At 42.4% G+C, this 24,839-nt stretch overlaps 1 protein-coding gene across 1 annotated transcript in view; it reads left to right on the top strand.

Moving 5' to 3' along the window:
* Positions 1–24,839, top strand: part of COL22A1 (collagen type XXII alpha 1 chain) — a 232,096-nt gene that overhangs the window by 27,050 nt on the left and 180,207 nt on the right. The window contains exons 2-3 of the mRNA XM_063174607.1: positions 157–321; positions 4,428–4,994. Coding sequence (XP_063030677.1) covers positions 225–321; positions 4,428–4,994 — 664 coding nt within the window. The 5' untranslated portion in view covers positions 157–224. The remainder of the gene's footprint in view (positions 1–156; positions 322–4,427; positions 4,995–24,839) is intronic.

Raw genomic sequence — 24,839 nt, 5'->3', positions numbered from 1 at the left:
GTGAACTCCTGCCTCTTTGTCTGAGCAGTTTATGTCTAGTCAAGTAAAATGACAGGCAGAGGAGGCGACTCTCCAGAACGTTGCTCTCATGCCTCGCATCATTACTGCCGTTGGCGCTGCTGCGCGATAACACTCGCTCTTTATTTCCCTTTCCAGGCTGCGGGTTGGATTTCCAGCAAGCTTCGCACCCCGGAGAAAAGAGGAGCTGATGTGAGAGAGGAGAAATGGATACGTCCATGGTGGGAAGGTGCCGTGTGCCCCAGCTCCTGGTTCTTCTCACGTTGGTGCTCAGCGGGGAGAGAACCGCGGCACAGAGAGCAGGTACGCGCTCCGCTCGCTGCCCCGGAGCTGCTGGGCTCTCCCATGATGGGAACCATCAGTTCCAGGAGGAAATCTATAGACAGCCCAAGATATTTACTGCTGGAAATCTGTAAAACAGGCCTTAGGGATGGAGAAAGCTCAAGGGTCAAGGCTGTGATTGACCTGGGGTCTTTGGTTCTACTGCAGGCATAGAAAGTTTAGCTCAGCTGCCCACAGCAAGAGGAGCAGCTCAGCACAGCTTGCTCCGGATGTGCTCCATCTACCCCACACTGGCATGGAGGTGATCACTTCCTCCATTGCCTCCTGTGGGTGTCAGATGAGACCTGGTGAATCTTCTGCCTGGCTGGGACTTCCCTGTGAGCTAAACAGGGCCAGGGCACTCTTCATACCCTCCCCTGACTCCAGACACTTGAAGGATGTGTTGATGTGGTGCTTAGGGACATGGTTTAGTGATGGACTTGACAATGTTGGGCTAATGGTTGAACTTCATGATCTTAAGGGTCTTTGCCAACCTAAATGACTCTAGGATTCTGTGTTTTCTCTCTTGTCTGGTTATCAGCTTGGTTTCTGGCACAGCTTTTGGCCTGGGCTCATGAACCCTCTCCCCCAAATGCCACTGAATGCATTAGAGGATGGTGTAGCTCAGGGACTGTTCTTACAGGGATCCTTGATAAGGACACGCTTTTTGTGTGGCAGCAAGAAGAGATATCTGACATCAGTGATGCCACACCTCAAATGAAAAATGGTTGTAGACCCACACAGTTTTTTATGAGTCCAAAGGCATTTTGAGATGGAAGTTTTTGTCTCTTTTTCTAGGAAAGCTTGGGTAATTTATAAGAAAGGAAAGACTTTTTTAGACCTTTTTCAGTTTAAGGAACAGCTGCTTTACAGCTTTCCTATATGATCTCTCTATGGTTTTTTTGGGTGAAGTTTACCAGAAATAAATACCTAGTAACCAAACAAAGTGAAATCTCACTTTTTTTTTTCTGCTTCTGGGCCTGTCACAGGCAGAATATAGTGAAGCCATTTATATGTTCATTCTGTGCTTACTTTAAATAATTTTGGGCTTATGGCTTGTTTGTGAACTATTTTTAAAGGAAATATTGCAAAACAGTTGGTTCAGTGTCTGAGTAGATGAGCACAACTCTTTGAATTGTGCTCCCAGAGAGCATTTCTGCAATTACAAAACTGAAATTTTGCTATCTCCCATATTCCCTTAACATGAATTGAATTGTTTCTGCCAGTAAACAGTACTGTTATGGCATTCTTGGAAAACAATAAATTTTGTCTAGCAGTGGACATTAGAGTGCTGAAAATGCAGATTAATATTTACTAAAAGCATTTCTGCAGCATTTCATCTCACTGGCACCAGGTCTGTAAGCAAAGAATCACCAATGCCAAAAAAAATGATCCTGAAAGACCATGTTTTTCCTCCCTGCAATACTGCCTTGAATAGGTATCACTTTTTAAACCTTAACTCCCCCTTGTTTTAAGGCTCATTGCCCTTGAACACAGACAGGATTCATTCTGTCTGTTCTGTTTGTTTTGAAATTGCTCTTGTCTCACCTGCTGAGAGTCATTAAAATAAGTAACAGGAAGGTCTTGTGGGTGTTGCTCTCTAGTTAGTCTCACCTAATTAACATTCTTCCAGCCAGAATAGATTAATATAATAATGAATTTGGGAAGGAGGCAAGGTGGAGAAGTGTAAGCTTCTTTCTTACATTTTACTGTTAATATTTTTGCGTTTTATATTCTCCAAAAATCAAGCAGAACCATAATTGAGAGCCCAGCTGATATTCACAGAAGTAACTTGCATGCCATAGCATAAAATGGTTTAAACCATCATCTCCACTCTCAGATTGCCTTTGAAAGTGTTTTCCCAGAGAGACTTTTCTTGCTCTGGAGTTAGAGACAAGCACTCCCTCACTCACAAAATGCCATCACAGAACACAGTCCCACATGCAGGTTTTGGCTGGGACACAGTTAATTTTCCTCACAGTAGCTGCTCTGGGGCTGTGCTTTGGATTTGTGCTGGAAACAGTGCTGATGACACAGGGATGTTTTTGTTACTGCTGAGCAGAGCTCACACTGAGCCAAAGCCTTTTTATTCCTCTTCCCACCAGCCAGGAGGCTGGGGAGAACAAGAAATTGGGAGGGGAAAAAGTTGGGACAGCTGCCCCCAACTGATCAAAGGGATATCCCAAACCATATCATGCTCAGAAATAAAACTCTGGGGGGACACTTGGCTGGAGACTCCTGCATGGGGACTGTGACTCAGTCAGTGGTGAGCAACTTTTTTCATTTGCATCACTCCTTTTTCTTGGGTTTTATTTATATATCTTTGGTTTTTTTGCTTTTCATTACAATTTAATTATTTTTTTTATTTTATAGTTTATTTTATTTTATTTATAAACTTTCTTCTCTTAACCCATGAGTTTTCCACCTTTCACCTTCCCAATTCTCTTCCCTCCAGTCCTGCTGAGGGCAGTGAGCGAGGGGCTGTGTGGTGCTCAGTTTCCAGCTGGGCTTAAACCACAACAACAGGTTGTTTCCAAAGAGATCCCCTGTGGATGGGCTGGTCCCAGTGTGGTCCCAATCCCGTGTGCAGAGGTTGTTCCCACAGGCCCTGCAGCAGCTGGGATGTGCTGGGATGGGCTCTGCTACAGAAATCAACACAGCAGCAGGTGATGCTCCTTTCTCATCGCCTGCCACACTCCAGGTGTACATCCAATAATTCTCATGGTCACATGCAATGCCTTGAGCACTGACCTACTCTTTTACAATGCTTTTACTCTTTTCTGAAGGCAAATTTTCTCTGTGTAGCTGAGCTATCCGCTCCCTCCTTTCCAGAGCCATGGGCTGTTGAGGAATTCTTCCATTCCAAGGCAGGGTGACAACCCTGGGATGAGCAAAAAGATCCAGAGATAATTTGTGTCAAAATCTGAGTGTGAGAGAAGAATCTGTGACCTTCCTGTATGTTCAAATGCTGGAATTCAGCAGGAAATGTGTAACTCTACCTCTCGTCAAACATCCAGTTGTACTTTTTGGGACAAGATGAGACAAGAACTTCTGAAGAAGCAATGGTTGGCAGCTGTGACCAAACTGACTTTTGGAGCAGCTTTCAGTCTTAAAACTCTATGGTCTATGATATGGTTTAAATAAATATAAGCATATTTAATATGCTTAATAAATATAAGCATATTTATATATATACACATTTTGTACAGTTGAGGCATTATATTGATGACTCTTGGGCACTTTTATGGACCTAGTGCTTCCTGACTTGCATGTATCCAGAAACAGCTAAAAAACATCTCTTGAGAGATCCCCTTTTTTGGCAAGTGTCTGACAAATATGCAACCAGTCTGGATTGATATAGGGCAAGCAAGTTGCAATTAAAATAGCTTTTTGCTTTGGATTATACAGGCCTCATATTGCAAATATCAAGGTTGGAGACAAAGGGATGGTTGTGGGGATAAGTGAACTTTTCCCTCACAAGGCAGCTGCCCTTTGTTATTGAGGAACACATTCCAAAATTCAGTAAGTCATCATTTAGTCAATAGGCAGTGGCAGAAAGCCTCAAATTTGAAATAATCTTGTTACAGGCCTGCTACACCAACACATCATGCTGGGCAAAAGAACTGCTTCTAGCTAAGCATAAATGGATCATAACATTAATGCAAGAGGGGACATGAAAGCTTCATTACTCAGGGTCAGGATTAGCATAGGCAAGGTCAGGACAGGGCTTTTGATCTGTCCAGGTCATTCCAGAGCACTGCCTGAGCAAAGGCACTGCAATGACGTCAGAGAAAAATATCTTCATGCAGAGGGTATAGCTGAAGGATTGAGCTGAAGTAGTTAGAAACAGAAAATGGAAAGGGTTTGCATTTCAAAGCTGAGTCTGTGCTGCTCTGTAGATGTCCTGAAACTGATGAGGTGAATCACAGGGAAGAAGAGCCTGGAATCTGCTCTTCCGCTGCAGGATAGGGAGAGGGTTTGCTGCCTCCTCCAAACTGCTCCCTAGGGAGCTGTGTCCAGGGAAGATTTGCTATGTCTGGTCCTCTGAGTTCATCTCCCCTTAACAACGTGTTCTGCCTCTCCTGCAGGTTGCAAGAGCGTTCACTACGACCTTGTCTTCCTCTTGGACGCCTCCTCCAGCGTTGGAAAAGAAGATTTTGAGAAAGTTCGTCAGTGGGTGTCCAATTTGGTGGAAACCTTTGAGATTGGCCCAGACAAGACCCGAGTGGGGGTGGTGCGGTACAGCGACCGGCCGAGCACAGAGTTCGACCTGGGCAAGCACAGAACCCGTGAGCAGATCAAGGAGGCTGCACGACAGATCCAGTACTATGGGGGCAACACCAACACTGGAGATGCTCTCAGATACATCACCACCTACAGTTTTTCCAAAGAAGCCGGTGGGAGACTTAGTGATCGAACTGTTAAAAAAGTGGCCATCCTTTTGACTGATGGAAGGAGCCAGGATTTTGTCTTGGATCCAGCCACTGCAGCCCATCAGGCTGGGATTAGGATTTTTGCTGTGGGTGTTGGAGAAGCCTTAAAAGAGGAACTTGATGAGATTGCTTCAGAGCCCAAGTCTGCTCACGTGTTTCATGTCTCTGATTACAACGCCATCGATAAAATTCGGGGGAAGCTGAGGAGGCGTCTCTGTGAGAGTAAGTAGAGCCTTCCTTTCTGCACAATTAGAATGGGTTCAGTTCATGGATGTGAATATTAGATATGCTAATTTCATGTAGATATGAAAAGGTATGATTGTTTTCTTTCATGCTTATGCTTCTTTATTTTCCTGTCTTCTACCCAGTTCCATTCTGTCAGAGATCACTGTTCAAGGCCAGGTTGGGTGCAGCTTTGAGCAGCCTGATCTAGTGGAGTACTGCTTATGGCAGGGATTTGGAATTAGGTGATCTTTAAGGTCCCTTCCACCCCAAAGTATTCTCTGATGTTGTGATTCTATGATTTTACTACAGGAGATGTGATGGATTTTTCTGGCAAGTCAGTATTAATTATAGGTCAGCTTCCAGAGTAAACCATGAATTCCCTTTTGGCTCTGATATAGTTCAAATACTTTATAATAATTTAGACTACTTAATATGAATAGTGACATGTTATTTATATCCAGATTTTGGTTTACTTTGTATAGGACCTTTTCCCCCCTTATTTTCTGGCACTGTACCATGAAGAGAATGCTCTGGGTGCTGCTGGGGATGATCCTTAAGGAAGCAAAGGGATGTTTGTGCTTTTCTGCCCCTCAGCATCTCAACTCTACTAAATGGTGTTCTCTAGGCTCTGGCTGCCAACAGCATAAGCATTGGTGATGTTTTGAATGACTTCTAATGGAGAAAAGTGTGGGGATTTGCACTGCATAAATGACCCTGATTTTCCAGTTCCTTGATGAGGAGGATGGGAAGGCATTGTGGCTGCTATCTCCCAGCACTTAAATAGGAGCAGCAATCACACAGCCTGTTCTTCCACCACTGATAAATCACTCTCTTGTTCATTATGACTGCATGAAAGCTGCCTGGTTTTGCTGCTTTTTGCAGTGTTTGTTGTGATTACTGTGAACAGGCCATGATGTTATGAAGATCTGTTATTGCTTTCTGGAACCTCCCTTTGCAAAATAAAAAGCTCTGGGCTTATGTAGAGTCCTTAAAGAGTGACAAGTGCAAGCAGGCAGAGTCTAGTTGACATTACCCAGCAATATCAAGGTGTTTCTTCTTTTTTATCCTAAACATAAATGGATAATGGAGGGTGTAATCCCAATACAAATGGAAGTCATGGGGAATAATATAACTGTAAGCTATGCAGACTGAAGGAGCTTGGTTTTTTTCTGTGAAAATCTTATGTAATCATACACACTGTGATGGTGCTCACAGGGGTCTTAGGATGAGGGAAGAGATGAGGATGTGACTCCATGTTTCAGAAGGCTTGATTTATTATTTTATGTTATATATTATATTAAAACTATACTAAAAGAATAGAAGAAAGGATTTTATCAGAAGGCTAGCTAAGAATAGAAAAGGAAGAATGATAACAAGAGCTTCTGTCTCGGACAGAGAGTCCAAGACAGCTGACTGTGATTGCCCATTAATTAGAAACAACATTCCACAGCAGCAGATAATCATTGTTTATATTTTGTTCCTGAGGCCTCTCAGCTTCTCAGGAATAAAAATCCTAAGGAAAGGATTTTTCATAAAATGTGTCTGTGACATACACTCAACTGGGCTCTAGTAGAAAATGGCAAACCCTTCCAACTGGCACACTTGACCAACTCCACATCCTGTTGCAGCTGCTGAACACTAAAAGTGTGATTTTCCTTTGCAATTCTCTCTCTTTCCTTTTCCAAAGCAAGTGTTTACTCTGCTTTTTACCTGGGACATCATTTGTTGCCTGCTCAAAAAATTATTTTACCTGCCTGTCAGAGTATAAAACCATCTATCTGTGGCTTTCTGAGCCCATCCTGTGTCCACACAGACCAGCATAACATTTCTCCTTGGATTGCAAAGGATCACTGGAGCATCCTTCATCCTGGATGACAGTCACTCCCCAAGTGTTTGCTTCCACCTGCACTGGTGAGCTCAGTGAGAAATGGGGGCTGTGCTCAGTTCAGCACACATCTCTGCTGCTCCTTCCTCCTGGAGGGAGGACTACTCACACTCTTCCCCTGCTCTGGCATCAGCTCCTCCCTCCACGTGTCCACAGGTCCTGCCAGGAGTTTTCTCCACATGGGCTGGGTCACAGCCTCCTTTGGGCATCCCCCTGCTCCTGTGTGGGTCCTGCAGGGGCTGCAGGGGGATCTCTGCTCCCCATGGACCCCAAGGGGCTGCAGGGGAATCTCTGCTCCCCCAGGGGCTGCAGGGGCACAGCTGCTTCTCCATGGGCTGTGCAGGGGCTGCAGGGGAACCTCAGCTCTGGCACCTGGAGCATCTCCTGGGCCTCCTTCTGTACTGGGGCTACTCCTCTCTCATGGTCCCACTTCTCACCTCTGACTGCACTTTCTCCTGTATTGTAACTTTTTACCCTTAAATCAAATTCTCCTGCATAGTGACTTTTTACCCTTTTACCCTTAAATTTTACCCTACAATCCCAGAGTCTTCTCTGAATTTTTTCTTCCTGCATTTAAGACAGGGAAGGTGTTCTTTAGCAGAATCAGTGTTATCATACTTATTTAATTTATTGCTTTGCATGCAGAAAGCTTTCAAGAGGCATGATGTCTAGATCAGGTCTAAAATCTATGAAAATATTGCTAAAACAGAGGAGGAGCTAATGAGAGCATGTCCAGCAGAAATATTCTATTGGAGATAATGTAATTTTTTTGTTACCTGCATTTTTGAGGTAGAAATGTTTTGGGGGGTGAGAGAATGGAGATGGAGAACGGCACCAAGAGATTTCTTGTGCATGTACCACTTTTAAATTCCATGTTAATGCAGCAGGGACAGGAAAGGAGTTCACTGTGATGGCAAAGCCTTCTACATGTTTAGAAGATCAAACTTTTAACAGTTGTTGCAGTTAACTTTCAGTGGTTTTAATGACAGCTCTGCATAAGACATGAACATACAAACCATGTATGGGTGGGTGGAAAACGTGACCAGGGCTCATGCCAAAGCTGCTGTTTATTTTGTGCACATTCTGAGACAAAAGCATCTATTGCCACAGCCAGGCTCTGATTTTAATAGACATAATCCTGTGTAAGCTCCAGGGAGACACATGAATCAAAGGGTGGAAATGGGAGGAAGATTTTTTTGTACTGACCACTGATGAGTCCTCCAGCCCTGGTGCTGCTACTGAAATGTGGAGGGTTGTGAAGTGCTGTGAATGCTGGATTTCATGCCAGCAGCTGTTCAGAATTGCTTGTCTCAGGTCTCCCTGGACATCTGGCCTAGACTGTCATTCATTTTGCTATATTTGACTGAATTTATTGCTAGGAAGATGTCATTGAGGGCATTAATGGCATTTTAGCTCTCATTTGATCTTGTGGCAGTAAGCATAGCATAATCAAAAAAAACCAACGCATGTCTGCTCAGTAGGACGTTGTGGCAGGGGGAGATATTTTTGCCACACATCTCCATTACATTCTGGACTATAGTTGGCTGGCAAGGATGGATGATGCTTTCACAGGAAAGCAGGATAGACACACATTCTGCTAAAAATTCCAGAGATGCTGCGTTTCCTAAATACAGTTCCTGCTTATATGTTGTAAGGATAACAACAGGCAGCTATGGAATACTTAAAAATATACTAGACCAAAGGACTGTCATCACATGAATCTCAGATACTTTGCAAACAGGAGGAGATGAGAATGAATTGTTTCAATAATGAGATGGTACCAATGGTTTGTCATTGATTTCTGTTGATTTAGTGAGGTCTGTGATAAGATATCAAAAGCAGCCACCTGTCCAGATGATTCAAAACATTTATATTTTTATTTTTACATGTCTTTGTTGACTTTGGGTAGGTATGAAGTGCACAAAATATGACATATGCTACCCCTATTCTGTTACTGATGATGAAGGGCTTCCAGCCTTCAAAGCAACCCCTTGAACATCCATCAAAAGGATAGTCTGAAAGCTTCAGAAATGTCCTTTTTTGAGGTTGTCGTTGCCCAGGTTCATGATATATTCACAGAAGAACAGCAAGCTGTTTCTTTTTGGCCTTTAGTGCTAAAAATACCTCATGCACAGAGACCATGACAAAGGATAGGCATCTGAATTGCCATCTCTTCACTGACACTTCCTAACAGACTTATCAGTACAGACAAATCTCACAAAAGTACTGAAATATTGGAACATATCAACACCTAAGGATATATTCCACATTCTGCTGCTTAAGAAGATGTCCAGTTTAAATGCAGGTACTAAGAATTTGACCATCACTTGAAAATCTAGTGGCTTTCAGATGGCATTGGAAGCCTGTTAAAAGCTCAGCAGACAACTTCTGCTTTTTAAAAAGCTGCATCTGGGCAGTGACCCAGCTGATGTCACCTCTGATATGTCCTGCTGCTTCTTGATGCTGCACTCCCTCAGCTGTCCTGGTGCCTTTCTGTTACGTCTCCATCTTCCAGCAATCACTCGTGGCACAGACCACAGGATCACTCATCCTTTCATCACCACATTTGCTGGCTAATTGCAGCTTCCTCTGAAGGCATGAAAGGTCTGTGACAGAATTTCCAACTGATTTATCCTTTCCTTGAAACTAAAGGGAAAAAAAGACTTTTCATGGATGTCAGGAGACAAAATGTTTTTTTAGTGGTGATCTTCTGCCATTCAGTTGAGGGACTGTCTGGTATCTTTTGGCTCCTGGAAGCACAGCACAGATATTCAGATATTCTTTTCCTCTTACAGAACCTTTTATTTTCAAATCAAATGTCTGGAACTCTCAGATCTAATTTTCCATTTGGTCCAGTCATCCCCAGCTTAGAGAGAAAATGTTCCAGAGCTGGTGTCTGGCAGGCAGCTTTGAACTCTGTGGATGAGCTGTGGCTCCTGGTTGTCCCTCACTTTCTCCACAGATCATGCAGAAGTGATTGTTCTCCCAGGTCATAACTACAGCTCTGTTCTGGCGCTGTGTAATCTCCACATCATTTAAATGTTGCATGTCCAAAGAAGGGCATCAAAGCTGGTGAAGGGTCTTTATTGTGAGTCCTTTGAGTGAGGCTGAGGGAGCTGGAACTGTTTATCCTGGAGGAAAGCAGCTGGCTTGGAATCTTATTGTTCTCTACAGTTCCCTGAAAGGATGATAAGTTCCTAGCTTTTATATTTGTCAGATCCTGTACTGCACTAATGTAGAACTGAACCCCATTTAGGGTGTTAGTAAGCTCTCTTCACATTTTGGTCAGACAAAACAATCCCTCCAGGCCTGACAGCCTCAGCCTCAGACCCCAAAAAGCATAAACAAAAGTGAATTGGCAGGAAGCAAACTGGGGGAATAAGACTTCATTACCTGAAGCTGTAACTGGATAATTAACCCCTCATATGCTAATAGATCAAACTTATATCACTCTGAAAAACTTGTGACCATTGTCCATCTTGGGTGGAGTCTGTGAGGCTTTTGCACTGCCTAAGGTGTATCTACTGAGGGCTTTTAATAAATATCTAATTTATTTCCTAACTCGGTCTAGCCTCTGTTCTATGTAGCCATTCCAAGGCACCACAGCCAGGTGGGGATTTGTCTCTTCTCCTGGGTAACAAGCAAGAAGACAAGAGGAAACAGCCTCAAGTTCCACCAGGGGAGGTTTAGATTGGATATTAAGAAAAATCTTTCACTGAAAGGATTGTCAAGCAATCCTTGAGGAAGAGGCTCTCCAGGGAAGTGTTGGAGTCACCATCCCTGGAGGTATTTAAGAGACATGCAGGTGGAACACCTGGGACATGGTTTAGTGATGGACCTGGCAGTGCTGGGTTCAGGGTTGGACTCAATGTTCTTAAGGGTTTTTTCCAGCCCAAAGAATTCCATGATTCTAAATAAATTCTTGTTTTGTTTGGTACTCTGAAATTAATGGGTTTATTCTGAGATTTACAACAATGCTGTTTTATGACCAGCCCCACTTCTAAAAAGGAAAATCTTATTCTTTCTAACTTCCTTCTCCCATCTGTCAGCACATGCATCTATGTGGCCCCACCATGAACTATAGCAGGAAGCCAATGAACATTTTTTGTTTCCTTTCCCAGATTAGATTTTACTCAGATTTATTTCACCATGCTCTCCCAGGGGAGGAATTGGCACAAGGTGAGAGCAGCTAATAGGAGCAGAAGACCTGGATTGTGTCCTTTGGTGCAGTGCTAGCTCATATCAGCTTGATGAACTTTAGTTATGGACTTCAGAAAATTGAGAAAAATCCTTCATATGCTCCCAAAGCAGACCTGAGCTGGTGTGCTCTGGTTTATGCTGTGCATAAAGTGGATTTCTGGGTGGGTTTTTCCCATTCAAACTCCACTTCTAGTTTTCTTGCTTCTCTTGAATAAACGTCTTGCCTAACAAAAATATCGCACTGCAGATGGATCTCGTCAGGATCCTGTCCCATTTTCCTCAGCCAGGCTTTCCAGTACACACAATTGTTGCTGTTTTACTGCTGCCTCAGCTGCTGCTGGTTCAGGGAGGGATGGCAGAGCTCTCTCCTCACTCAGGCTGTGTCTGGCTGGCAGCATCCTGCTGGGGGCTGTTGGTGGGAGGGATGAGCAAGCTGCCACCACCTCCACTCAGACACAGCCTGTCTGTCAGTGCCTCCAGGCAGCACTTTGATATTTCTGTGCACTTGGGTAGCTTTTCTCCTCCAGAATGGATGTTAGCACCGTTAGAGTTTCAGAGAGTGATTTATTGATTTATTTTCATTCCCTTGTACATTGGAAAAAGCAATGTCTTAGACACTGCCTTCAGGTGATGAGGGCATTTCAGCATCTGTGGCCTGATTTCTTCTTTTTGCTGAGGGACAAAAGATATGAATCCAAAAGTCATCCAAAATTCAGAGTTTTAGAAATAAGTCTGGGACAGAAAATGGTTTTACTTATTTTCTTTGATGCATTTTGTGAGAAAAGGAGTCTATTCCATACCTGCAACTTCATACAGACCACTTGGAATGTTAATATGGGACTTTGAAGACAGGAATATAATAAAATGAGATCAATTAAACCTTTTGCACTTGCCTTTCTTATCTCTATCTTCTTTCTTTAGCAGTTACAGATAAATAGTAGCATCATAAACCACAGGCAATCACTTTATGTAAAACAGTGAATCTCTGGACTGCCAACAACATCTTGTCTGAAATCACAAAATCTGTCTGGATGATAACATCTCCCTTAAATTGTAATAGGTTTTCTTGCATTTCAGACAAGAAAGCTCTCTGAACACTGTTTGATGTACAGTAAAAATAATTGTAAAGACAAAGACTCAGATTAAAGTAAGTCCCAGATTTAGAAAGAAATATTGAGAAAATCAGGAAAATCTTGGGTCTCAAAGCCATATGAAAAAGTAATGTGCTATGGAAGCCATTTCTAAATAATGTAGAAGTGAAGGAGAAATACAGAAATAGGAACAGGCAAAAAGCTGGAACATATTCTTATATGCTGGAAGTATCTTGTTTTTCATCCCTGTCTGCAGCCCATATTGATTTTGCAGGAGTTGTGGATGCTCAGGACTTTCAATATTCAGCTGTGGAGCCCAAAACTTCTCCAGCTGCAGTCAGGAGGAGTTTTCTGTCCAAATGATGGAGTAAAAAAAAAAAAAATTTACCCCAAATGATGGGGTAAAAGAGACAGCTCATCCTTTTGGCAGCACTGTCCCTCCTGGTGGGGCTGCTGAGGAATGCTCAGCAGAAAGAACAACCTGTGAAGATGCCAATGCTCAGCAGGAGACAAGGGCAAGGCACTTAAAAACCTCTGAGGCTTTAGGTTTAGTTACAGGCTTTTCTGTCCAAGAAAAACAAAGCAATGAGGAGAAAACCCTTGGCATGTGGCCCTCACAAGTCTTAAATACTTTAAATTTCAGCAGATTTGTGCAGTCAGGCTTTTCTTCCTCCTTCATTTACAACCCCTAAACTGACCTCACACTGAAAGGACACCAGTTACTTAAAGTCTTAGTGTTCTAAGCCTGCTTTGGGGTTAATTTTTATGCTTTATGTGACTTTTCACATGAAAATGGTAAGTCCCAGCACAATCTATAAATGGAATAGACCATTGCCTGCTGTGGTCAGGTGCACCTGCAAATTAAAGATTTCCTCTGCTCTCCCTCAATTTGGGGATGTAGTTCTATTTAGGATAGGGAAAGTCTGGTGGTACTATGGAGATTAATTCCCAGTTCTCCTGATGAACCTGGTAGAATTTATGGAAAATTATAGAAAAGGTTGAATCTGTATCAGAGCATGCAATGTAATAAAGTCATAAGATTTTATACTTCTAAAAACCAGTGGGTTCCCTGAAATCCCCAGCTTCTTATAAAATGAATATTTCTGTAAAACCATTATAGCAATGGTGATCTTGGGCTGTCAGGGTTGATGTTTTTTTTTTTCTTTTGCTCCTGGCTCCATAAATTCCAGCCTCAAAGTCTTGTGAGGAGTAACTGCAATGGGAGCTGCAGATCCTGTGATTCAGCCTAATGAGGGAGTCTGGAGGTACCATGGCAGGTTCTGATTTCATAGAAGGATGAAGCGTTTGCTGGTAATGGGCTGCCCGTGTCACCTGGGAAAAGGTTTGGCACAAAAACTGAGCTTTCTCTTCAAATAAATTAACCAGAAAATTTGTGACTTTTCAAGGTGTTGAATCAAGTGCATCACCTGATAATTGAAATGATTTTGGAAACAATTTCACAAGCAGAACAGAACTATAAGACAAATTATAACACAAAACCATGTTCAGAGCTAGATAAGCTGCAACATTAACACCTGGAACAAAATGGGCAGGACCGCATATTTTTAAGAACTGCTTCCAATTCTGTGTTCAGCTGAGCTTTCTTTAGAAGCCTGTGTTATTTATTTCTGTGAGCAAAGCAAAGCTGGGCATTTAAGTTTTAATGGCTTAATTTGAAGCTCTAGGTAGATCATAAAATCATAGAATGGCCTTGGAAGGGATCATCTCATTCAAATCCCCTTGTCATGGACAAGGACACTTCCCACCAGACCAGGCTGCTCAGGACTCCATCCAACCTGGCCTTGAACACTTCCAGGGATGGGACATTTGTTGAACAGATCTGTGATATCTGTAAACCTTGAAACTTTGCAACAGAGAGATTCATGCTATTGCTAGAGTTCAAACTCAAGTGATAGAATGATTTCCTTTCTTATCCTTTGGCAATATGAAGTTGTGCATCCTTTCTCCTGTGGAAGTTTGTAAATGCTGCTGAATTTCAACTGTTTTTTCTTTTTTTCTTAAAATAAACCAAGCCAACAAACAGAACTGAATTCTAACATGCCAGTCAGTTGAGAATATTTCTTGCTCAGTGGTAGAGCTGCAGTGTGGTTTAACTGGTGGGCTATTTTTGTTAGCAAATTGTAGGTTAGTGATTCAATCCCATCAAGTTCCCTACAAGTTATACCCAAATACCAAATTCCTTTTCAAATCAGTTAGCTTGTTTATGATGCAAAACAAAAGCAGTGGGAGTGCTCTGACACCTTGGAGAACTGCTTTTTTGATAAAGTGCTAATTAACTTCTTTAAAATGCAATTAAGAAATTGTTGCAAGCTCTGCTCTATTCGTGTACTTTAAAATGATGAAGAATAGTTCTCAGTTTTGCATAAAATGCTTTTTGGCACGCTGGATACTTTGGGAACTGTGAGTACTGCTGCTAATCCTGGCCAGAAGTAGGGAAGGTATCTTTCAAGTGAGGTAGCTCAGTTGTACAAGGTGATTTCTGTCACTTGCTGCCCTCATCTTTTAAACAGCAGGGTCATAGGACATCAGATTCCTAAACTCCATTAATTTCTTTATGGATTAGTCAGTTGGGCTATAACTTCATCTGTACTCTAGGAAACAAAGGAATTTATATATAAAATGCACATACATGCATATATGTTTGGGTATGTGCATAAGGCATATGTTTGTTTCTATATGTATAAACTCTGAAAAATAAACATGTGTCCTTTCAGCCTGAAGTATCAGCATTTTCTTACAATGAAGTAAATAAAGCTATAAGATGTTAAAGCTCTAGAGAAGATGAAACACAGGACATTTTTACTGCAGACTACACACAATCAACCCAATCCACCACCTCTGGGTGGGACTTCACTGCCATAGGAATCTCTGTGCTTTGTTCCTTCAGGATTTTACAGCAAGATGGATAGAATATATTAGTTCTATCTACATATTAGTTCTACATCTACTGTAGAAATCTCTCTGATTTGGCACTGAAGATGCAACACCTCTGCCAGAGGCTGCAATTCTAATATGACACAGGTGGGATGGTGCAGCAGAATTTTAGTCTCTAGTGCTAAAGCTTTGTGGCAAATGACTGTAATAGCTTAGATCAAAGGGTGTTCCTGAGCTGAAGACTGAGGCTGGATCATAACTGAAAGCCATAAATAGAATTAAACAATTTTGTATCTTTATATTCAGGTATCTTTGGTAGGATTCATATCATGTAACTGCAGTAGGATGAAAATTGTCTGTGCTCTTTTGATAGTCAGTGGAAAGGAGTAGACATCTCAAGAGAATGTTTCATCCTCTTTGAGGATGACTGTTTGAGACAGGTGACATGATTCAACCTCTGAGTGCCTCTTTCTTTTCATTCACTTTTGAGAGAGCTTATATAACTTTCTCATTGGATTCTTCACTTTGACAGCCAACAGCAAAAGAGTTGAACCTTTCCCTGCCACATTCTGGGAATACAATAACGTTTGTTTCCTTGTGCCAGTAAATTCAGACTGCTGGAATTTATATTACTGATGGATATTCAGGCCAGTGTTGCAAGCTGAGGTGAATGTGCTGCAATTCTCACCCAGCTCCCTGATGCTGCAGGGTTTGTGCAGTTGAAGGAGACAATGTCAGTTTAGAGAGCTGGTACCAAGTTTTACCATATGTTCAGGGTCAAACATAATTTATTTAATCCCTAAGGGTCTACTCCTGTGAAAAGAATGGTTTCCTCTCCCTCATCTTTGGTTTCTGCCTAAATCTTTGATAAATTGGTCCTTGAAGTTAACTGTGCTGTGATATTACCTGCTGCAGTCTGTTGACTCATTTAAAGCAAGATAATACTTTGAAAAACAAATAATGACTGCAATACAATTAAGAGTAACAGAGACAGCTTTTTAAATGCTATTATTGAAAGATACCTTTGTTGCTAATAGCTTTGTTGTTGTTGTTGTTGTTAATTGAAGCGTGAATCCACTTGTGCTTAATGATCTTTCCAGTTCTCACTGTAACAAAGTCAGACCCAAACCAGACTGTGCTTTACTGGAACCAAAATGGGAAGGATGCCAGCTCAGACCAGCTTGAGTGTAAATCAAACCCATGTTGCTGGTGCATCCTGGTTGTCTTCCCATAGAGACAAGCTAAAAATTCACTTGGAGGACCTGGTGAACAAACCCAGTGGAAAAACTGCAGTGATAAATTCATCCGGCTATGAATGGCATTGAAAAGCTGACTTGAAGCCAGTGGAGTTCTGAGTATGGGTTAAGGTAATTAAACAATCTTTCTTATCAGATTATTATCTGATAGAAAAAACAGAAATGGCTTTAAACTGAAAGATATTGAATCTAGATTAGATAGAAGGAAGAAATAGCTTGAGGGTGGTGAGGCACTGGAACAAGTTCCAATGGACCAGGACTTTGGTGTAGCAGAAGCTATCCCTGCCCATGGGAGGTTTGGAGCTGAATGATCATTTATGTTCCTTCCAAACCAAACCATTCGATGACTCTATGATTTATTCAAACTTTTATTGAATTCACTCTGAGTGCCTTTTGCAGAAGTGTCCATGTAAATGGCACCTCTGCAGTAGAGCACTGGTTTTGGCTGGGATGGAGTTAATTTTTTTCACAGTGGCTAGTATGGAGATAAGTTTTACATTTCTACTGAACACAGCATTGAAAATGTAGAGATGTTTTTATTATTGTTGAGCAGGGCTTGTCTGATGGAATACAGAATGCCTTGTCTCAAATATTTTGACTTGTATAGAAACATGGCATATATAAGGATCATGTTAGAGAAGGGATGTGCTCAGGACTAACAATCCCTCAGGGATGATCCAGAGCAGCCTTTGAGTCACAGATTCCTGAAGGTGTCAGAGCTCTCTGGTGCAGCACACTGATCAGGCACTTTGGAAAGGTCACTTTGCTGTCTAGATTAGGAAACTGAATGTCCCCTTTTTTTGTCAGGTCCTGACACCATATTTCCCTATATATTTTGGCAGTGTCCAGCCCCAAGAGTTTTGCAAGAGGGCAGATGTTGGCCATAATGTTCTTTCCCCAGTCAAGCTTATTGACAACCTGCAATCACCACTCCCACTCCAGGGAAATAATCCCACTTCTACACCCGTGGCTCTATTGGAGCTCACGGCTCTAGTGAAAAGGGCAAGAGGGTACTAAAATAGAAGGAAATCATCATTATTCTTGCTAGGATATGAGTCTTGTTTGAATTGTGAATGTATAATACTCACAAAATAAAATGTACTGGAAAATTTACTGTGTTAGTTTATTCAGGGATGTATCTGCTAACTGTTCCTCCAAGCTATCAGAGCTCTGTGCTGGAATAGTGAATCATGCATGTTGATTTTTGACAAAGTTGTTTAAGGACAAGTGTAACATTTACAGAGCCGCAAATCTTTCAAAATTCAACATAATTTACACTGGCTGTTCTGATTTCTATTAGCAAGCATAGAAGCAGATACCTGTCTAATTTCCCTGCCTGATAAACTGTTCTTGTAGTGACCTTAATAATATCCTGAAGAATTAATTTCCTGGGCTCATATTATATTTATAATTTATTTATCACCAGCTGAGTATTTACGTGCTCACAGCTTTACAAGCTGTAAGACACTGTGGCTTCACACAGTGTAAGATGGTACACAGGAATCTCTTTAATGTATGACTGGCTCAGAATCAAGGATTTTTATCATCTATAATTAGGAGTTTATCCCAGTGGGTGGGATGGTTTTTTTCATCGTAAATCCTTTTGCATACTATTATTTAGTTAAAAATACTGTCCTGTGTGCTTGCTGACAGCACAAGAAAGCAGAATAGGAACTGTAAATAAATGGAATTAGTGGATGGGTTGCTACACCCTCCCACCACATTCACCTCTGTAAACTATTTTTGAGTTGATTATAAGTAATTTGGCTTTGGAGGTCGATATTTTTATTTGTTCAAGGGGGCCTGTAATACAGAAAAGTCTCTCAGCTTTTTACTTTGATTTCTGTGGGCACATGCCTTGACCATAAAATGTTACGTGCTACTGAAATGTTGAAAAATATCTCTCACTCTCACAGGGCCAAGAAAATTCTTCTTTGTTCAGATCCTAGAGAAGGCTGTTTCCTTTTTTTTTTTTAGGTTCTTTAGTTTGTCTTATAACTAAAGCATTGATTTCTATTTTGAAGCATAGAGTAGTTTCACTCCTCCGTATCTATGCTCGGTAATATATCACTGCTAATTATTTTCCACAAACTAGTAGTGTGCCAGATAATAAATGTTTAATTAACCAAACACCTGAGAAAGTATTAGACTGACTTGTCACTACTTTGTACAGCTATTTGCATACATCCTGAGTTATTTCTAGTGAATACAAAGGTTTTCTTAATCTTACACAGCAGGGCACTAAAAGACCTCAGAAATAAACCTTGGCTGAACAGGTTTACATGTGGTGCAAATCCTTTCCTTGTGGGGTGCTCTGAAGATTTTCCATGAGAGGTTTGATGCACTCAATGATCAAAACTCCCAAGTATAATGAAGATGCCCATTGGGTCACAGAGATCCAATTCTTAGTCCTAGAAGAACTCCAGTCCTTCCAGCAGGGAAGGTATGAGAAACAACTGCAGAAACCCTTAGCAGATGGTTCCTCACTCCTGGTTGTATACAGAGGTTTTACCTGTGGGAACAGGGATGGGGTTGGGGGTGTCCCCACACCTTTTTCCTGTTCTCAGCACAGCCCAGCTCTCAGGATGGACCTGGCCTGGCCCTGCAGGGTTCTGGATGTGTGTTCACTGCTCCCTGACAGGCACCTCCAGGCTGAGGCTGTGCTGGTGCAGCTCAGGAATGGTGCAGGAGCACTTGAGGCTGTAATTGTGCAAAGCTGACCCTTTCATCTTCTGTTCTTTCCTTTTTTCTGCTCAATAATTGTCTCCCCTTCACCACAAAATGCACAGGAGAACAGTGGCTTTTCAGGCAAAGTGTTTTCTGCCCGTGACTCTGTGGTGGAGTGAGAGGGAGAAATGCCAAGGGGAGGAAGTAAATTGATGTCAGTAAGTTCACAGTCACAGAGGTTGTTTTGTTTGTGTTTTCTCCTCCCCCACCACCCCTCATTATGGAATAAGCTCCCAAGTAACCTGCTATCACCAGAACACAGGGGACTGAAGGCACCGAGGGCCCTGCCCCCTTCATCTGCTTTGTCCCAGGGCTTTGGGACTTTTCTCCTGTGGCTGGATGTGGGTTCAAACTGAGCAGGTTTGATCAATCACTAAGGGGAAGGGGCTGGCTGCTCATCTTATTGTAGATTTCTGGTAACAAATGGTCACTGATGGAAGACTCCACAACTCCCATGGACTCAAGCATCCCACAATCCATCCTTTAAATAAGCCTTCTTTTGGAGTATAGACATCCTTTACTTTCTTCTCTTCTTGACTCAGTTCTTTTTATAGAATCCACCTTTTTTTTTTTAATGTATGTGTATGAACACACACATTCGTATCTATAACTGGAAGTGAATGGAGTGATTTTCTCTCAGTTAACACAAATAAAATCTAGGGAATGGAAACCACAGGGGTGGATAAACATGCTATTCATGCTGGGTGGATCTGTGCTCCCACGGGGGTAGGTGAGTGTCCTAATTTCAGAATAGCACAGACTGAGTTTTGATTAAATCAGTACATGTTTAATTATATAATTTTGAATGGGAAAGTGGAGAGTAAGGACATAGATCTGGAATGAATCTATACTTATATAGTAATTTCTGTAGTTTTGTTGGGTTTTTGGTGGTTTGGGCTGGTTTTTTTTTGACATATTGATGATTTTCCTAGGGTTGGTGGGACCCATGAAAAAGGCAATATAGTGAAAACATTGCATGTGTGTTTTCCTGCTCTTGGGCTGAGCTTTTAATTTCATTTTCATCTGGAATTCCAGGCTGGATGCTAAGTTTGATTCTCCCTACACTTCTGGATTTGTAGGTGAGGAAGAGCTCTGCTAGGGTGATAGCATGAAGAATTGTTTAATGTTGACTTTCACCAAGGAAAACAACATTGTGCTTGCTCCCCTATGAGTCTGCCAAGCAGCATTTAACCTTCCCTGCTGCATTCACTCATTCTGCTATGGCAGCTCTTTTAAATGAAGGTGGGAAATAAAGTGATGAATTCCAGCTGTTGGATCCTCTCTGGGTTAAAAGGAACCAGCTCAGGTGAGGTTCTAGTGAGGTACACCATGGCAGCATTAACTCAAAAGCAATTACATTTACAAGTCTATTATAGAAATATGGAATGGGTTGGAAGGGACATTAAAGATCATCTATTTCCAACTTCCTGCCATGGACAATGATACCTTTCACTGGATCATGTTCTTGGAGCTCCATCCAGCCCAGCCTTGAACTCTGAGAGGGATGGGGTATCCAGAGCCTCTCTGGTCAGCTCATCTCAGTGCTTCATCACCTTTAGAGTAAAAAAAAAAATAAATTCTAATATCTAACCTAAACCCACTGTCTTGTAGTTTGAAGCCATTCTCCCTTGTTCTGTCCCTCCAGGTTCTTGTAAAAAGTCTTTCTCCATCTCTCAGGTGTTGAAAGGCTGCAGTCAGGTCACTCTAAAGCTTTCTCTTTACCTCCTGAAGAATCCAAATTCTCTCCACCTTTCTGCATAGGAGAGATGTTCCATCCCTCTAATCAACTTGGTGGCTTCCTCTGGACTTGCTCCCACAGGTTGATGTCCTATCTACATATATAAAGAGGTTAATGCAAATAATCAATTGGATGTACATGAGCAGCTTTATTTTTGTCTGGGCAGATGAGTGATGGAAGCTTGGGCTTGCTCAGTATTTGTGCAAGATGTCAAGAGAACCATGACACTGAATCTGATCTTTAAATTACTCTTTTATTTGCCCTTGTACATAATCCTGCACTGACTAAGAAAATTAATGTCATATTAAATTCTGACATTGGTAATGATCAAAACTCCCAAACCACCTGTGGAAAAATATATTATGAGATACGAGCATCAGTACTCATCTTGCCTTAGAAAAGTATGGAAACATGGAAATAGAGGGCACATCATCAGTGTTAAAATTTGTTGCACTGATTGTCTGAATCCCATCAGCAAGACAAAAGTGGAAACTAGAAAGTGCTTCTTAAGGGACATGTAAGATTCATTTTTTTCTAACTGAGCAGGTTAATGCCTGAAAAAAGATCACCTATGGGGCTGGAATAGTGTGCTCTGGCTTCTTTAAAATGCAGGCTGATGCCTTTTTAAGAGATGAGGTCTTGTTCATCTCTGCTGGCTTTAACAGCATTTTCTTCAGAGAAAGGAAAGATTATTTTCCAAAAGAGCAGGTATTGCTGTGGAATATGAAATGTCTGATGTCGTGTGCAAGAGGCCTTGACGCTGGTCATAGTTTTCTGTAGATGTAAAATTTGTGAGTCTGGCAGACAGATGGAAAACAAGCTTTGTTGAGAGATCGCCAATATATTTTCCTTGTGCTCTCTCCCAGCAAAAAATTCACCAGAATCTCTCTATTAGACTCTGAGCTTTCAGACCTTGGAGGAAGGATATTTTAATCTCTAAGTGTCTACATATATAGGAATGTTTGCAGCATCTTGGTCCTGGCATGGGTGGAAGATGCGAAGAAAAATAAGATGGAAAACGTGGCCTTTGATTAGAAGGCAAACTGTGCTCTAATGGAGGTGATTAGAGACAAACTATAAACTTTGTCTGGCCATAAGGCAATAGAGTGATTTTCTTGTGTGGTGGCCTGGAAGGCTGCCAAGCTGCTTCCCTGTAACTGATCCCGAGTCAGTTATGGGCACAGAAAACAACACCACATATCCAACACTTTCCAGGGAAAGGGGTCAGACACTGGTGGTGGTGATCACTGCAGGGAACAAGTTTTCAGTTTCCCAGCAGGAGCACCAGGTCTGTGTCACTCTCCCCAGCCCATCTGCTTCCCAGGGAGGCAGTGGGGAACAATTCAGGAGAAGCTGCCCTTGGATCATTATGGAGACAGTCGGTTCTTTGAGAAGCTAATGATGTGCTGGCCTGTGAATGGCTGGGGAGAAACAGATCCAAGCTGGATCAAGTCTAACTACTAAAGGGGCTCAGGGTTTCCTTGTCTTACTTCTTATCTCATGTGAAAATTCCCTCTTTCTGTAGCACTGTATAAAAGTATGTCCTGCCCAAAGAAATGCACCTGTGTGGGCCTTTGTAAGATGGAGTCACTGTCGGGAAGTCATTCTGGCCACAACAGCCACCACTATGAGCTTAAGGCAGCTTAAGACACCCTGTGAAGCTGAAACTACCAGTGTTACAAGTGGCCACTGGTACATTCTTGTCTCCTTTGTGCTCCACTCTTATCATGGAATCACAAAATTATCAAAATGAGAAAAGAACTCCTGGAATCATTGAGTTCGACTCTTAACCTATCACTGCCACAGCCACCACCAACCCTTGTCCCTCAGTGCCACATCTACACAATTTTTGTGTGCTTCCAGGGATGATGATTCCACCATTTCCCTCAGCAACATGTTCCAATGCTTGATCACCCCTTCAGTGAAGAAATTGTTCAGAATATCCAATCCCTGGTGCAACTTGAGCCCATTTCCTCTTGTCCTCTTTGCTCCTTACTTGGGAGAAGAGACCCACCCCCTCGTAGCTACAATCTCCTTTCAGGGAGTTGTAGAAACTGAAAATATCTCCCTGAGCCTCCTTTTCCCTCTGAACACTGTCAGCTCCCTCAGCTGTTTTTTTATCAGACTTGTGCTCCAGACCCTTCCCCAGCTTCACTGCACTTCTCTGGACATGCTCCAGCAACTCTGTAATCAACACTTGAGTAACTCAGACAAGTATCTTCTGGTTCTGGATATCTCCATATGAGCTCTGGGATGGAAGGAACCCCTTTGAACACCCCATCTCTCTCTGTGGATGCTTGTGCTGAGCAGCAGTGATGGAGGAACCAATGCTCCATGTGCACACACAGTGCAGCCAAGAGAAATGCCACCCAGAGGGATGTCCTGTGTCAGCACAGGCCCTTGGAAGCCACACCACTGCCAGCAAAAGTCCTGGGCCCTGGCACTGTCCCACCACAGCCCATGGGACACTTGGTGGGATGGGTTCACTCTGTGCTAATGAGTTTTTTCTAAACAATGACCTGACATGGTTCAGGGAATAGCAGAGTCCAGGCCAGGAGCCTTTCCCTAATGGGCACTGGGAATGTGGCATCCCAATTTTGGGTAGATGGGAGTAGGGAGAATAGTTTGGCTCTGCCTTCCTGCCCTCCTGGCCAAAGAATGAGTTTGGTTTGTATAGAGATATGGAAGTGCTGAGCATTGTGAAGCAGACAGGATGTTTCAATGAGGAAGCATTGGTCCATACTACACTATTTTGGGGTGGGTGGGAGTTTCCTCAGTTAGTCATAAATGCTCTTGCCAGTTTTTGTGTAGAGGCACAGCTATCAGGTTTATAAGTAGTTCTCAGGCAAATCACATTCTTCATGGTGATGTTTTTCCTGGGGTTCGGTACAGTGACCTGTGAAATCCTATCTGAGATGTTGCTGGGGTGAGAAGCTCAGTGAAATAAAGGTCTGACCTCATAGCCAAAGCCAAGAATGTGATCACAGAGTCAGAGAATCACTGAATTGTTTGGGTTGGAGGGGAAATTATAAGATCATCTAGTTCTAACCCCCTTCTAGGGCTAGAGACACTTTTGACTTGATGAAGTTGCTCGAAGCCCCATCCCACCCAGCCTTGAACTCTTCCAGGGATGGGGCAGTCACAGGTTTTCTGGACAGCCTGTACTAATGCCTCATCACTTTTATAATTAAGGATTTCTTCCTAATCCTCATATCTAATCTAAATTTCAGTTTGAAGCCTTTTCCCCCTGGCCTGTCACTACCTGCATCTGTAAAGAGTTCCTCTCCAGGTTTCTTGTATCTGGAAGTTTTTCTCTGCATACCAAGCCAAGGCTGTCCTTGGCCTCTCCACATAGGGAACTTGAGGGAGCTGCCTTTGTTTTCTGCTTTTATTTCTGTGTGATTTATCCAGGTTTATCTCTGTTCACCTGATTGGCTTCACATCCTCAGACTGAGTTTTGGAGGCTCACAAGTTTAACAGGACACTTTTGTTTGATAGCAGGCCTTGGTCATTAGGGATGGAACTGACTTTGAGGTGTCCTGTGCTGTGCTTTTAGCTTTGTTTCTTTGTGATCAGCAACAGCAGCAAATGGGTGTACACAAAACAAAACACCCAGCTACATTTCTCACTCATTTACATTGATATAAAACCAGATTAATTTCACTTTAATGAATGAGCAACTAAGCAAGAGAGTTGGCCTATCACCATACTTTGTACTAATTAGTATTTTTCTTACCAGTGCCTGCAGAAAAGCCAATCTGTTTTGTATTCTGAGCTGAAAAACACCCTCCATGGTAATTTTCATCGCCAGCATGTATTTCATTCCTCTGGGCTTCCACAGCCTCTTAGAAAAACCTGTTGCAGGGCAAAATAATTTCACCAAGCTTCTGGCGCTCAGCAAGCGTGGGGCACAGAGGGCTGGACGTGCTCTCTGCCGTGGGGACTTTCCTGGAATTCCTGCTGGCCCCCATTTGCTCATGGCTGGGTTTGGTGGTAGCTGCTTTCCATGCAGAACAGCTCAGCTTTTGTGGCATCCCAGCGCAGAGCAGC

The sequence above is a fragment of the Melospiza melodia genome, chromosome 1 (genome assembly GCF_035770615.1).
Source record: "Melospiza melodia melodia isolate bMelMel2 chromosome 1, bMelMel2.pri, whole genome shotgun sequence".
Taxonomy (NCBI): Eukaryota; Metazoa; Chordata; class Aves; order Passeriformes; family Passerellidae; genus Melospiza; species Melospiza melodia.
The sequence above is the reverse complement of the archived record's forward strand: the minus strand, read 5'-3'. Positions and strand labels throughout refer to the sequence as shown.